The following is a 15,972-nucleotide window of genomic DNA, read 5'->3' as shown; positions in this document are numbered from 1 at the left end:
GTTTCTGTAGGGAAATGATGAGTTAATCTCTCCAAGCAAGCAAAATGTTCCCTGCCGAGTGAAAGAGAAATTAGCAAAATTAGACGTACATGTTGATACAAGAAAAAAGACGGTGTGTGTCTGTTTGTGCTAAAATGAGAAAATGCATATTAAAGAGAAGATGAGAGAGAGTACGGGGAAATTTGTGGAGTAGAGGACATATGAATGTTAAAGTGTGTATTTCTGGGACTGTGTATGTGTGTTTGTCATATGCACACACATTTACACATCCACTGAGTTTCAAAGTGAGATGATAATAGATAAAACAGAGATAAAAGGCAGCTTGTGGTTAAAAAAACAGTGAAAGTTCTATATACTGTAAAGTGAAAACTAAGCTGATCACTTACAGAGTAAAGCATGCTAACAACAACTTGAACAAACTGAAAAGCAACCTAATAATATTACCAAAAATAAAATACAATCACCCATGAGGTAAACTTTTTACATTATTTCTTAATTATAGCTTGGCCTACTGAGGCAACATTTAAAACATCCAACAAATACTGTAAAAACAGTCTAATGTTGTAAAATGAAACAAACCTTTTGAAATGAACCTTTTATGCTAACGAATCACTTCCACGAGCAATATGAAATTGTGAGAAATGGTAAATTGAAAATACAATCCTCCAGTGCTCTCAGCGCTCTTTCTGACATCAACATGTGATGGCTCTTTACTTTTTACATGTGAAAAACTAATTACAACCAGATCTGAGGAGGAATGTGAAATCAGTTATCCTGCTGGAGTCTGGTTAAAGACGGCTGGAGTCACTTCTATGTCCCGTGGTCATCTTTTACACTGCAGATGATTAAAACTGCCGTAACAAAAGTCTCAGCACAAAATGTGTCAACATTAGTTCCACATTCACCATTATTGTTCTTACCCAAGTTGGTCTTTCTAAGATCTTTATAAACCAGAAATGCTAAAAGAAAATGTGCAGTTTTATCTTATTATTTACAACCAGTGAAGAATATGAATCTATATCTAATTTTGTGTTGAATCGTACATACATCATCCAAATTTCGAGGCCTGCTTTTCTCAGTGAATCCATCTGTCATAGTTGCTGGCAGATGTGAGTAGGTAAATAAATACAAATGATCTCATATGATGTGTTTTGAATGAACGCTCTGTGAGGCAAATGCCTGAATTTTTCCACTCCTCTTTTTTTAATGTCTGTTAGATGAACATGTGGCATGTAGTGGAAAGTCACAGCTGTGTCACAGTTTGGACGCCACGAGTTTGTGTGTGTGAGGTAAACACATAATAAAAGACAGTTCTGAAAGAGTGAAGAGAAAAAAACATTTAAGAATTATTATCTCCAATTATTGAAAGAGACAGTTAGACAGGGAGGTTTCCTGGCAGCACCTTTGGGCTGAGTCAGTGAGTCAGACTTGTTTGTGTGGTGATCATTCGGTTCTGACGGCAGCAGGTAGCGACCGAGTTGACGTTGGCGCCACCGCAAACCACCCAGGGGTTTAAACACAGACGACACCTTGCTAACACTGCCAATATTCTGCAGTGTGGAATCTCCTCTCCACCTGCAAACATTTCTAAAAGCTGCTGATTTGTAGAGCAAATACTATTCAGTCTATGTCTTCTCAAAATTAGATACAGTATATGGAAAATGCAAAAAAAAGTGCGCCCATTCTTACAAATTGATTCCTAACTTGAAATTCAACAAGTTGCGAAACTCCTTTCCAGTATGCCTTATTCCCCAACTGGTTTTGGGTTTAAGACCTAAAGGAGGAACTAGATCTGAAGCCAGTTTAACCCATTTGGGGTTCCCGGGGGAGGAAATGAGCTGTGGGCCACTACTGACACCCCTATCATCCCCTACTCGCTGTGAATTGTGTATGTATCCTGCAGTATTCAAGTAAACAAATTGAACAGCTTTATTTAGGAATATGCACCATTTGAGCACTTTATAAACAGACATATTAAGTTATTAAAATGTGTTTTTTGTTTACCTTTACAGAGAGGAGTCTCTCTGTAATAGTGATGCTTCCAAATCTGCTCTGTAAGCCTCCAGAGTGATTCAACCTAAGCTCATTTTTCTGGTAACATCCACTATTTCCTAGGCGTGTCCAGTGCTCACTCAGGCGTGAAGGCTATTGTGATGATATTACATTTTACATAATATGGACTATGTGTTCACATTGACCTCAATTTCCATTCAGGCAGAGGCCGGAATGTGGAAAATGAATACATTAGGCTTCTTTACCAATAGGCTGCATGGTTTACAGCCCAGTTACAATATTTAGAATGGGTGTAACATTAGAAGATTCACTTTTTTGATTGTTTATTGATTAGGACGATTACAAGGCACCTCAAGTAAGGAGTACAAAGACAGAGAACCTAGAAAATATGTGGTACAGGTATTCTCTTCTGCCTGGAACATTTATTTTATGAGAGAAAGTACTGAAATAAATGTAAGATGAGGGAAAAGTTGCTTTCCTACGTAAGTAATGGAAGGAGAGAGTGCAAACACGAGGATCTTTGTGGAGAGATGAGTTTTGAATTCATGCTGGAGAGGATAATGAGAGACGCTGCTGTCCCAACTGGACTGTTATTCAGCCTCTCTGGACTGCTCTGCCTGCCTGCTGAGCATGAATGTCAATGAAACCTCCTAACAGCTGCTGTTTTTTTCTGTTTTTATGAATGAAAGTTTGGGGATTTACCTCTTGAATTACAAATGAAAGTGATAGTGAGCCCTAGATGTATGGAGAGAAATTAGCATCAGTACTGGTGACTGGTGTGTTTCATGATCGATAAATAAAAACATGATTTAGAGATGTGCAAAGATGTTATACATAAAGCACATTAAGACATTTGTAAAGTGTTTTAGACTTGTGTGACTGTATATTTCTGTATATATATTTCGGCTGGTTTAGTTTTAGCATAAAAGGAGAAAGGAGGAGGAGTAAAACTAAAAAAAAATGCAGAAAATTGAGATATTAGATCATTTAAAAAGACTGAAAGGATATTTTGATAATCCTTTTCACAGCAAAACTCATGATGACACATAATAAAGTGTGTATGATGCACCATATCTGTCTGTGTGTATGCATGTGTGTGTCAGACTGCAGCAGTGATAATCTATGCACATGAACATCAGGACCCCAGGCGTCAGTGCCTGCATGTAACTTAGACGTCCACCGTCCTGCCTGCTGCTCTCCCTTCCACATTTCTTTCTCTACAGGCAGCTGAAAGGAAGCCTCGGCCCAAAACCCTGTTGTCATGGCGACGTGGTCTCTTCTGTTTCCATGGTTATAAAAGGCGCGGAGAAGCAATGGCGACGATGGTGAGAGAGACTGACACTGAATATAAAAGGAAGGCAAAACAAATAGTGAAAGAGAGAGTGTCAGAATTTTAATTTGGAGTTGGAGAAAAGAGGAGGGAGTTTGTAAAAGAAAAGAAGGGGGAGTAAATGACTGAGTCAGTGTTAAAGGTAATGAAGAGAGGAAAGAAATAGAGTTGGAGAAAGAGGGGGAGGAGGTAATGAGGAGATAGAAGGAGTGGAGGATAAGGAGGGCAAAGTTTAAAGAGGAGGGTAAAAGAAAGCGAATGCAATGATGACTTATAGCTAAAGACGAGGGTGAGGGAGGTCATAAAACAGAAAGAGAAAGAAAACGATTAACAGAAAGAGGGATACAGACTGAACCAAAGAATCACTGAAAACTTAAGAGAGAAATGGGTTGAGGGAGTAAAACAGAAAGAAAAACAAAGTGAAAAACTGCCATGGAGGAAAACTGCAGCTGATGTTGAAAGAGAAAGAGACTGAAAGAGAGAGAGTGAGAGAGATCAAAACAGACACATAAAACTAGAGGGAGTTAAAAAGGACAAGATAAGAACGATAAGAAGAAAGATCAAGAAACGTTTGTGATGTGAAGAAAGAGCGAGGAACTGCCTGGAAGTCAAAAAGAGAAAGACAGAATGAGAGACCATGAAAGAAAAGCACTAAGAGAGAAAAACTGAGGTAGAGACAGTATGTGGAGAGAGAGAAAAAGAGACTTTGAGGGAAGTTAAAAAAAAGAGCGGGAAGAAGATAAAGTAGAACAAAGGGAGGTTTGTTATTTAAGCTAGAAGTCTTCAGTTTTAAATCAGTTGTGTTTATTATGTTAATAGAACAACCAACAAAGAATTAAAAACTTTTGAGGATGTACAAAGAAGTGACATGTGAAAACTTACATCTGAGTTCAGACGTTTGGGAACTTGCGAGAGACAAATTTAAAAAAAAGAACGGTCGAAACTGAAGCAGCAGAGGTTGACATATCCTGATTTTTAATCCCTAATATGGGTCAAGCTCCAAAAACACTGGATCCTCCACTTCCCATAATGCACCTCAGTGACGTCTTTTCCTAGACCTTTCCTGTCTGGTAAATGTCCACATCTTTCAAACTCCACACCCCAGTTAGGAATGCAGCCTTTTCTAGTAAAAACATTATATCCTCCAATCCTAAACCCAGATACCCGAGTGACTTATTTTATACTTACACCCACTTAGTACTTAATTTATTTTCAGATCTATATTATAGTGTATTATATTTTTTGCTAGTACTTCTATTCCTGTGTGCACTGACGTAAAGGCGAGCTGCCATAACAAAAGAGTTTCCCCTCGGGGATCAATAAAGTATTTCTGATTCTGATTCTGATTCCGATGTCACTTGAGTAGTTTTCTCAGACTTGACAAAACTCCTTCAGAGCAACAGAAGACATCCTGTTGTTTTCACAGCTGTGTCGTACTCCCTGTGACTTCTTAATACATGCAAGGTATGTGGTATGCCCCTTTAAGATGTAAAGTGGCTATTTTTTTATGTATGAAACAGGAATATTTGTGAAAACCTAATTTTAAATAGCAAAGAGATAATTGAACGTTATTTCAACCTTAAAATTTAATAAAAAATATTTAAGGTGTCTACGTGAAAACCAATACATCCCAAAAAATTATGTGTGCTTTGGAATCACATGGGTTATCACATGTGACTTTTTTGTAAGAGATAATTAGATATAGTCTAAATCACATTTAGTGTTTACTGTTTTTATAAATTCAAAGATAAACCAAAGTAGATAAAGTCAGTGCATCAAAATCCAAAATACTGATCCGCTGTTTATCCCAAGTTGATACTCGTGTTTCAGGCTATAGATGTGCAAAAAGGATATAGTTCACATACTGAACATACTGTATTCTTTAGAGATCTAATGAGCCTCCTCATAATTGCAGTTTGATGCTCCTTGCTGAAACACAGCTGACTTTGTTTACATGTTGATTTATTGGATTGCGGAAGTCATATTGATTATCTGCATTCCTGAATCAACCCTGGATTTTACACGCGCATTATTCTGAGGCTGTTTTAAATCTTTACATTGTCATTTGAATCCATGACTGAGCTTGCAGTCATTTCTGTAAGTTGAGACCAACGGCACAAAGGTCAGACTTTCCTAAGAATCATATAAGCCACATAACGCACTAATCCAAGTCACACACATTTTAATAATTTCATTCAATCTCCTGCTTATTCCTGGTTATTTGGGGCATTGCGCAGCTTTAATAGGCTGTAATTCAAACAAAAATGCAGGCGTGGATAATCAGATCACATTGCTTGATGTTAGAGATATCTTTCTTTTTGGCTGTTTAGCAGATTGGCAATGCTCCCAACAACATGCACGTAACAGTAACAAAGAGGGTCAGAAATGGGATGTAAAAGTTAGAAAGCGTAGTGGAGATCTGCTGCTGAGGCGTTGGTCATGCTGACGTGTTGAGGACTGTATGTCCTTTTGGCTCACAGAGCACATTCATTGTGCAGCTGGACTCTGCATGACAGCACAGACACACAACAACACACACTCACACACGCATATACATGCATGTGTATACACAAACAGGATGAGACACACTGCAGAAAGAAAACAGTGTGAGTGACAGATAGAGGCAGACAGAGACAGAGGGGACTCAATCAATTGTATGCGTTCTTGTCAGCCGACATTAATACACGTACACGCACAACGTAAATATTTTATTTACTTTTAATACACATCATGAGGTGTGGTGAGGGTAAGAACAGACATTTTTAGTTCCAGTCAGGCCAAGTTTGAGTCAGCGTTTACTGTAATTTCCATTAACCACCACTAGGCGGGGGTTGTCGCACATTGACAGGTTGTGTCCTTTTTCTAGAGGGACCCTCGTGCTCTGTACGTAGATACCACCTGCTTTGTTTGTCATTATACCAGTTAACTGTTAAAAGATGTTAAAAACATCTGCTTTGACTGTAATCTTATGATGCATGTTCATATAGAGTAAATGGTGTTTTTCTCCAACTGATTCATGATCTGCAGTTTACTGGAAATGAAATGTTACTGAGACCTTGAGACCACGGTCACAACAACCTCCCTCTTGTTTGTATGACTTGTGTGTGTATGTGTGTGTGTGTGTGTGTGTGTCAGGAGGTTGCAGATGGACAAAAAACACATCCGCTGGCCTGTTTTGCTTTCGTTATGAACTCTTTGGACCCCTTAATTGCATTGTCATTGGACACTGTGTGTATATACGTGAGTGTGAATGTGTGTATGTGTGTGTGTGTGTGCCAGATTTGGATCACCAAGGTGTCTGTTTGTATTTCCACTGGAGTGTGGCTGATGTGATATGCGAGTCCTGTAATGAGCGGTGAGTCAGGGTGAGGAGACACAAAGAGGACATTAAAAATAATGCAAGACAGGAAGAGAGAAAGGAGGGAAACGAATATCTGGATGCTTAATTAATGGTAATAATTAATGTAAACACATGAGACCACTTGCTAAATGACTGGAAGCATCTAAGACATATCTTTAGTAGTAGATTATTCAGTTAAATCTCTTTTTTTACAGAAGAAGATAAACATATTGGAAGGTTTTCTTTTCCCTTCAACCTGTAGCTTGTTCCCCCATCTGTAATCTTGAGAAAGGTTATGTTTTGTGCTGTGAACCCCAGATTTCTGCCGCGTAGAGGACAGTAGGCTGCTAGCTTCTTGGTGATGTGTTAAGGTTGTGATTCAATCCTAACAGGAAGGGAGGGAGGGGGGAAAGGCTGTGAAGTATAAATGTTTGCTTTGCTTGAACCCATGACATGATAAATACAGTATTTACTGTCCATGCTGGTTTAATCGCTGACTTGTTCTTTCATTTCTTTTTCTTTTCCCCTTTACACCCTTCTTCTATTTTATCTTGTTAGAAGCGGGACGCTGTGTGTGTGTGTGTGTGTGTGCATGGATGCTGGAAATTATTATATATACCTAATGCCAGATCTGTTAGAGCAGCAGTGGCCCACACACTTGAAAGACCATCAGCATTATAGACGCATGCAAACACACATTAATACACACACATAGGCTCACTTTGGCACGTTCGATTAGAAAGAAAAAGAGATGGATTAAAGGCTGGGGTAAGAAAGATAGTGAAACTCAAACATGTAAAATGATGTTTGGCTGTTGCTTCCTATCTTTGTCCTCTTGGAAACGTTATATGGTAACGCCTCCGCTGTCATGATTTCCTTACATCTTTGCGATAATGTGGTAAAGTAGTAAACCTGTCAGAAGAGTGACAGAACAGTGGGATACGTAGAGTTTTGAATGGAAGATAATGGAAACAAGATTGCTGTTGAATAATCCTGCAATTAGTGCCCACTGTTTTTCCCCCTTAAAACCTTGATTATTTATTGATATACACTCAGTGGTAAATTTATTAGGTTCACCTGTACAATCTATTGCAATTTAATACAACAGCTCTACCATAAATTCTACCTTTACAAGGTGTATAATGTTCAGTTTTTGTTGACATTATCAGAATTGTGGAAATTCAATTGTATGTTTATTACTGAAGACATAGTTAATGGTGGTGTTGGTACTGGACTATATTATATTAAGAGGTGTTTCAAATGTTTTGTCTTCCCTATTTACATACATGAGGGGTGGCAAAATATTAGAAACACCTCTAAATATAATGCAGTCCAGTACAACACCACCACTAACTATGACCTCAATGTTAAAACACCTTTTTGACAGTGTAAACAAATTGAACATTATAGGCATCGTAAAAGTAGCCTTTTATGGCAGAATAGTTGTATTGGATTGCATTAGATTGTATTTTGTAAAAATATATTTTTTAAAATAGACCAGAGAGCAGGAAGTGTTGGAGTCAAACACCAGCCCACACACACAGGATAACAGAGTCAATGCAGTGGTTTGAAAGCTGTCCGCCTTGTGGAGCCATTCATGCATCTTTTATATGTATTTCGATCCAATATTGATTTCAACCTGACAGACACATATGCTTCAAACCCTTGTCAAAAAAAGAGTGTGTGTATACATGACGTTTCTTGCTCTTCCTACTATATAGTCTCTATTTCCCAGTGAGAGAAATATACAATATTTCTGCTAGAGGCTGCATGGGCCTGACATTGTGCTTCACGTTAAGGTCATCTTCATGTGTCTCTATGGGATTAAAGGACACAGCCTCTAGACCATTTCAATGAGGCTGCTTTATGGGCTTTGACCTCAGGATGATGGCATGCTGAGATTATCCCCTGACGGCTGTGTTTCACCCAGTGGGACAGGACAGACTTGTAAGCAGATTCACCTCAAATCAAATAGATCGCTAGAGTCAAACACAGAGGCTCACTTGACTCGTAGCAGGAAGTTTATTCTTTTAGCGCCGGTCACATGGAGTGTGCATATTTTTTCACAGTAAACTGAACATATTGCCTACTTTGTATCTGAGTTCTGTGGGATGGTTTTCGCATTTGATTGCATTTCTTCTAGATGCACTCATTTTGGATCCAAGAATGCAAAATGTATTTTAAACATCTGTGGGTTTATAGGCCTGTTAACAAGGCTTTCACTTGGATTTGAATTATTTTGCCACAGTTCTCTGTAGTATAGATTCAGTTAGCCTTTAGATGGCAGTGTGCTCCATTAATTCAGCTCATCCACAACCAAAACTTCCCAACATACAGACCAAATTCCAGTAGTAAAGACCTTAATATTTTGTATTATATGAATTGTATTGGTCTGTTGTTATGTTTGCACTTTGCGTAAGAAGGTAACTTTACTGAACAGATGTTTATATGTTTCCAGCCTTCTAGTTAGTTAAAAGTTATTTGCTTGCTCTTCAGTGATTTGCCATTGTTTTTGACAATTTACATTGTTAATTCCACAACCGTTAACCAATTGTAATGGAGGTACCTATCATAACTTCATCATAGGTTAAAAGTGATCACTCAGAATAAATCTGTATTGCTTTGAAGTAACCCCTCCTTATGAGGGGACAAGTGGACCCAAACTATGCCAAATAAATGTCATCCACCATTATGGATATCTGTACTTCTGATATATTTCTCCCCTCATTTAGTCAGGTTTTCCAGTCATTTATCACCTGTATGTCACAGCCACCAATTCTTTATTTTATTTTTTATTATCTTTGCCTTCACCTCTACCTTAAAAAAATCAAAAACGTAGCCGTTATATATCCGCCATGTTGTATTCCCCGTCGTTCAACTTTCTCTGCACCTGTTTCTCTGACAAATAGCCGTATAGTAGCCTGAAAACGTTTTCCTCATACAAATAAGACTAACTTTTGATCAAAAAGACCAAAAGTTAGGCTTCTTTGCCCCAAGAATGAAGATTTTCCACTTTTAAATGTGAGCGCTGGATTTCAACCGCCGCAATTTCGGCGCCTTAAACCAACGGAAATAACCCGTTAATGATAATTTAAGTACATAACAAGTCACAGGTGTAGTGAATTAGTTTAAAGTCTGACACAGTAGAACATGATGACAGTGCTTTTAATAGCCTATTTTGTCCTGGGGCTTGCTGGTTATCTGTCACCGAGCCGAGCCCACCATCTGGGGGCGCTCCAGCTCCATTTTCCACCGGCAGCCATGTAAGCTAGCTAGCGCTTCCCCTCCGGCTCCTGAAATTCCTGTGGCGGAGGTTCCTGGCGTGGCCGGTAGAGAGGGATGGAAGACAGCCACTGCAGGAAGAGCCGAGAAACCTGAGCAAAAGAGGGGGAGAGAGAGGGAGAGAAACATACACATTCACACTGAGGCAGAGACCTCAAAGCCTCGGATAGAAGCGGCCATTACGGCTGGGAAGCATGCTGGGAGCTCGGGCGGCTCGCCGACACAGCCTGGGATAGGAAGCCCGAGTCCGGATAAGGTTTCGTCTGGAGCTCCGCCGATTTGGGGACAGAAGCAGACACACTGCCCCCCCTCTACGGACACTCATCTGGGGTGTGTAGGATATACTCCCTCCCTCTCTCTCACACACACACAAAAAGCACCAGTCGCCGGGTGGAAGCCGATATTCAAGGAGGGACTAGTCGGAGACAACACACCGAGCGATGCGACTGTGTGTTCCCGCACCCACACATACACAGACGGCGATAATGGATAGATAGCGTTTATGTAACCTTCCTTCAAGTAGATACTCGTCTTATATTTTCATAAATAGGCGCTCACTTAAGGCTTTTGTTGTCTTGTTTTATTCTCTTAAGTATCCCTAAGGATTATCCAACCCTGCTTGGAAGTGAGCTACAGGGCTTCTAGTGTGCGCCAATGCATCAAATTAACTAGTTTCACACAAGGTGGTGTTGGAATTGGACACCGACAAGAAGAAGGAGGCAGAGCTGGGGCTTGACGCGCAGCAGCGGACCGGGTCACTGCGGTAGTCTGCAGGCCGACCTCTCTCTACTCGCAAGCCGGTTTGCAGAGCCGCCATGGCCGGGTTCATACCGGGTCTGCTGCCGACAAACCATTCCCAGGAGAAGGAATTCGCCCAGGCATACGAAGATGTGCTGGAGAGATATAAAGGTAAAAAAAAAAAAAAGGGGGGAACTACTGTATAGTCTGCAGAATCTTAATATTATTCAAGAAAATACATACAAATGTCACAATAAAGTTTGAAATATCATGTCTAAGCCAAGCCAAAAATAAACACATAATTTATTAAAGTCACAGGATGACGTGACTTAACTTTCCGCTGCCCGTTTGAGACACATTCATGTGTCCCTCTGGGAATATTGTAGGAATGTTGGTGTTTTTTGTCAGGGGATGAAAGGGATTGGATGAAAAGACGTCAAACATGGGGCACAGAGTGTGTCTGACAGTGTAAATTGATCTTTGGGCAAACAGCCAGACCAGTCTTCCAGTTTCATAATCTGGATTGTTTCATTGTTGATATTTTGGATAAACAAAGCAGGGTTTCTAGCTCTTCTACATTACTGCACTGGGTAGGGGCAAATTGCATGCCATGACTCCCTTTGTAATCACTTGTGTGCTCTTGAGACACCAGAGGAAGCAGTTTTATGAAGTCCCCCTGCCTGCCAGCGTCAGGGAGTTTTCCTCACGTGGCCTCATGTTTTGCCTTGTGTTTGCTGTTTGTCCTGTAAATATCAAAGCTGCTGCTCTGCAAGTCAGTGGAAAGGTTGAGTGTGTCTCTGATGGTGTTTTTAAAACACATTTAAGATCAGTAAACAAACCTTTTCAAACAGAGTGGTGCTTGTTGGGCTACTGCAGAGCTCTTTCTCTGTGTGTCTCTCTTGTTGGTACCCCCTGCAGCAGTGGCATTACCACCAACATTGAGACTTGCTGTTTTATAATCCCAGTGACAGGGGCACTTTAAAAATGAATGCCTCTACTGAAATTGACTGTTGTAGGGATGGGGGGTGGAGAGTGTGAGGGAGAGGATGGGGATGCTGACAGCCAATAGACTCAGGTCACATCTGTGATGCTGGCACTGATGAAAAGGAGGTGGGTTTGAATTATTGATTATTATAATGAAACTAAACTCCTTGGGGTTTGGAACTTAGCTTGTCTGTGTTGCCGGCAAATGTGTGCATATGTGTGTGGGAGACTGTTGGAGAAAGACAATGGGATATGAGGAGGTTCATGTCATCAGCAGTTCTTTAATCCTCCAACATCAAGTATTTGTACAACAAACCTGTGTAACCACAGAGGAAGAAGCCCCTTTGGGAGAAGGTTTCAGTGACAGTTTGTAGCGTCTTTGCTATGGCAACGCTTTGCTCAGCTCTTGTGAGTTGCAGTTACTGGAATAAGCTTTCTACTGAGGCATCAGCCATATCTGGAATATATCTGGGCCAAAATATGCACATGTCTTCCGTGTATAACACATCAGTCAAGTCTTTTTGGCCCAAATATTAGTCTGCTGCAGCAGGCGGTATGCTTGGGGCATATCAAGGTATAAATAACACAAAACGTGCTAAATTAAGTTTGCTATACTCTCCTTTGATTTAAAAAAACTTTCTGGCACTGACTTTCTGGTTCTATCACAAATCACGCTCATAACTCAAGCTTGTTAAAACAGATGCTATTAGACCTAGGTCTGTATTTTATTGACACAGAGATCTGTATTAATGTGTCTGGCATTAATAGCTAGTTTAATGTTAAAGTAAATCTAAATGGTGAAGGTGTTAAAGTTCCTCGGGAGGCAGTAGCATCTCTTGCTCTCTTTCTGTCACACACTCGCCAGAGAACTGTAAATTCAGAGTGGGTTTACTTCAGCACGCAGGCAGAACTGCAGTCCATTTCTCAGCCTGTAGCGAATGATTGCTCTCCATTAAAGTGCCATTTGTCGGCTGCAATCACAGATCAATTTTATTTGCGAACAGAGTGGTTTTACTTTGATAGATAAAAAAGGCATTAGAGGTGATGTTTCCCATGAGAGAGATGATTAAAGGATGGGAACATAAGCACTTGGGCCTTTTGACCTATTAGGACTCTCAACATGTAACAGCCTCAAAGTCCCAAACTGATCATAGGTCGGTACTCCAACTCTGGCATAGTTGATAGCTACTACCCACTGCTGGTCCTTTTATTTGGCAGGTGCAATCAATGTATAGTTATATGTTGCTTTGGTAAACGTTGCAGAGATAGACTCAGATCGCATGTTGTTCATTAGTACCAGCACATGTGGTACAGAATGAGAGGACCTCACAGACCTTTACATTCTTTCTACTACTACTTAACTTTTGTAGCTCTTCAAAATCATTACAGTTGTTGTAGTATTGCCACATATAATGTCTACAACCAGTGATTTGTTTCATGATCAGTTATCGATTGAGTAATGTCAAATACCCACCACAAGATACCAGTTCCCACAGTACAGTCTAACAAACAAAAAAACGTGTGCAATTTTAAACGATAAGAAATATAAAAAAATCAAACAACTTTTGGTAAATCTGTGTTTGTGAAGCTGTAGCTTGACAGATGATTATCAAAACTGGTCAACTGATCGATGCATTTTGTCAGTGGACTAATAGCTTAGTTGATTAACTGATTTTAATTGATTCTGCGTATATTATTCTGCAGATGAAGGAATAAGTGGCATAGGACAGTGATTAGTTCTTAAATATGTAAAAGTTACAGACATGACCTACTAATTTATAATCCCAAACTCTCTCTGTTAGAGTATGATGATATCCTTAGATTGATGTGTGTTTTCTGGCCCTGTAAGGCTGCAGGTTTTGGAGTTGTACTGCTGTGATCTGTCAACATCACACTCTCAGCTCATCTCCTTCGTCAGTGCAATAATGAGGCTGTAACCCTATAGGACCTGTCCTCTGTCCTCTGGAGGCTCTCCACTACAATAGGTGCTGCAGTATGTCACTGTCTAGTCATGTTTTGCTCTTTGAAGACTTATAGCAACAATACTACTGTCTTGGATAATATCAAGTTTGCCCCTGTCATTCATTCATTTAGTCATACATTGTTCTTCCTCTTCCTTCCCCTCCCTCCTCTGGTAGTCTGGATTGTAGCAATTTTCATATGCTGCAGGGAACTTGATCCCATAAACCACTTTCTGTATGTGTGTGAGTTTTCACTACTCTGTCTGCTGTGTGTGAGTCACTTGTAGCAGTTGTCAGGAAGAATAGATAGAGAAATGTGAACTTGGCATCCAGCTTGCGGCATCACTTGACTGAAATTGGAGTTGGGACATTTGATCCAGCTTAAATCATTCACAAGGGCGGTAGGGTGTTTGTGTGTGATTGTCTGTGTTTCTGCTTGTGTGTGTAACTGCTGTGTAACAATGACAGGATATCTAAAGCAATAGCGACAGGGTCATATATGGAAAAACACTGGGACCTGACTCAGAAAACACACGCACATACACTCTGAGTCAGTGGAAAACCAGATGGTTTAGGGCAGATTGACAGCAACATTCACATGAACGTTATATTTACTCAAGTAGCTCCATAATTTGTTTGTAGCAAGCAACACAGTATGGATTTCTGCTCCTCTGCTGTTTTTTCTTCTTTAGTAATCCTAATTAGACAAGTATAATAACATTTACATAAGCTTAAAAGTGCGCCATGTTCGTTAAAACATGAGATACACAACCGCCCATGAAAATCCTTTCAGAGCTAAATGTAACTCAGGAAACCTGGAAGGAAACAGAACAATCAGACATTTAGAAGAACAAGATGGTCAGGAAACCCAACAGCCATAACTTTGTCCTTTGTAAATATAGACACTAGAAAATGTGTGTATCTTTGTTCTGTCTGGATGTGTGTGTATTGGGAGACAGAAATTTAGGCAAGCAATTACATACACCGGTAGACTGTCAGAGTACTTCATTTTGTCTTGTATATCTAAAATCTATTCAATTTCAATTCAGTTTTGTCTGTCTGTATCCTGTTTTGTGTGTGTGTGTGAGTGTGTAGTGAGCAGGGTTAAAATTGTTGTAGATCTTTGGCTGAAGATGGCATCACGATGTTGTCTCTGTATACGTATCACCTCTAATTCATCAGGCAGTGCCAACTTCTGGCAGCCCAGATCTCCTGCTGCTGTGTGTGTGTGTGTGTGTGTGTGTGTGTGTGTGTGTGTGTATGTGTGTTGACCCTCTAAGCTGGTATGTAGCAGTGAAGCCAAGGAAACATTCTCCATGGCTTTTTCCTGCCCATCAGGATTAATGTTTTACCGCACTGTTTGTAAGCAACACAGAGTTCACACATAAGTTCACACACACTCTTTTAATGTAAATCGGCAGTGACATGCACAGTCACACGTGCTCATACACCGATGCTGACAGACACAATTGGACTCTTAAGAAGATAGTACTCTTCAAACAACAAACAAACAAACTGGGGCATTCTCTCAAGTAATATAGCAGAGTATTTAGATTCTGTTTATATTTCACCTCTTTTACTGTGACCCATAAACCATACCCTGTGGTGTTGAGGGCAATGCAGTGAAATGGTGGCTAGGGCTGCAAAGGGCTTCATTATACACATAACTGCAAATTAGATCAACAGATTTTCTCTGACATTTAAAAAAGTTGTCAAAAATGCAGATTCCAATTTCCCAGATCCCCAGGTGACACATTGAAATTGCTCGTTTCGTCTGACCAATAGTCCAAAACCCAATGTTTTTCAGTTTACAATGATATAAAACAAAGCAAAACACAAAATATGCTTATATTTTAAAGGAGCAGTGTGTAGGATTTAGTGGCATCTAGCGGTGAAATTGCAGTTTGCAACAATTTGAATGCCGCTCACCTCACCCTCCCCTTCCAAGTGTGTAGGAACCACAGTGGTCGCGAAAAACGCAAACGGGCCTATCTAGAGCCAGTGTTTGGTTTGTCCGTTCTGGGCTACTGTAGAAACATGGCTGTGCAACATGGCGACCTCCGTGGAAAGGGACCCGCTCCCTCTGTAGATAAAAACCTCTTATTCTAAGGTAATGAAAACAGAGATTCTTATTTTCAGGTGATTATACACTAATGAAAACATACTTAGGAATATTATCGCCATATTCTGCAAATAGAGTCCCCTAAATCTTACACAGTGGTCTGCATCCCAGCGTTGTATTCTACAGCCTTTAAGAACATCCCAAATTTAATTTTGATGATCCTAATACAGTTGAAAGTACTCAAGGTCAGTGACCTAGCAAG

At 40.1% G+C, this 15,972-nt stretch overlaps 1 protein-coding gene across 12 annotated transcripts in view; it reads left to right on the top strand.

Moving 5' to 3' along the window:
• Positions 1-15,972, top strand: part of macf1a (microtubule actin crosslinking factor 1a) — a 240,425-nt gene that overhangs the window by 13,058 nt on the left and 211,395 nt on the right. The window contains exon 1 of one of the 12 annotated variants that reach the window (XM_044171871.1): positions 9,877-10,874. The exons of 10 other annotated variants lie outside the window; for them this stretch is intronic. In XM_044171871.1, coding sequence (XP_044027806.1) covers positions 10,781-10,874 — 94 coding nt within the window. In that variant the 5' untranslated portion in view covers positions 9,877-10,780. Of the gene's footprint in view, positions 1-9,876; positions 10,875-15,972 lie in introns of those variants that run through there. One more of the 12 variants, XM_044171874.1, reaches the window with a different exon arrangement.

Source organism: Siniperca chuatsi, linkage group LG17, assembly GCF_020085105.1.
Source record: "Siniperca chuatsi isolate FFG_IHB_CAS linkage group LG17, ASM2008510v1, whole genome shotgun sequence".
In the NCBI taxonomy this organism is placed as follows: domain Eukaryota; kingdom Metazoa; phylum Chordata; class Actinopteri; order Centrarchiformes; family Sinipercidae; genus Siniperca; species Siniperca chuatsi.
The sequence above is the reverse complement of the archived record's forward strand: the minus strand, read 5'-3'. Positions and strand labels throughout refer to the sequence as shown.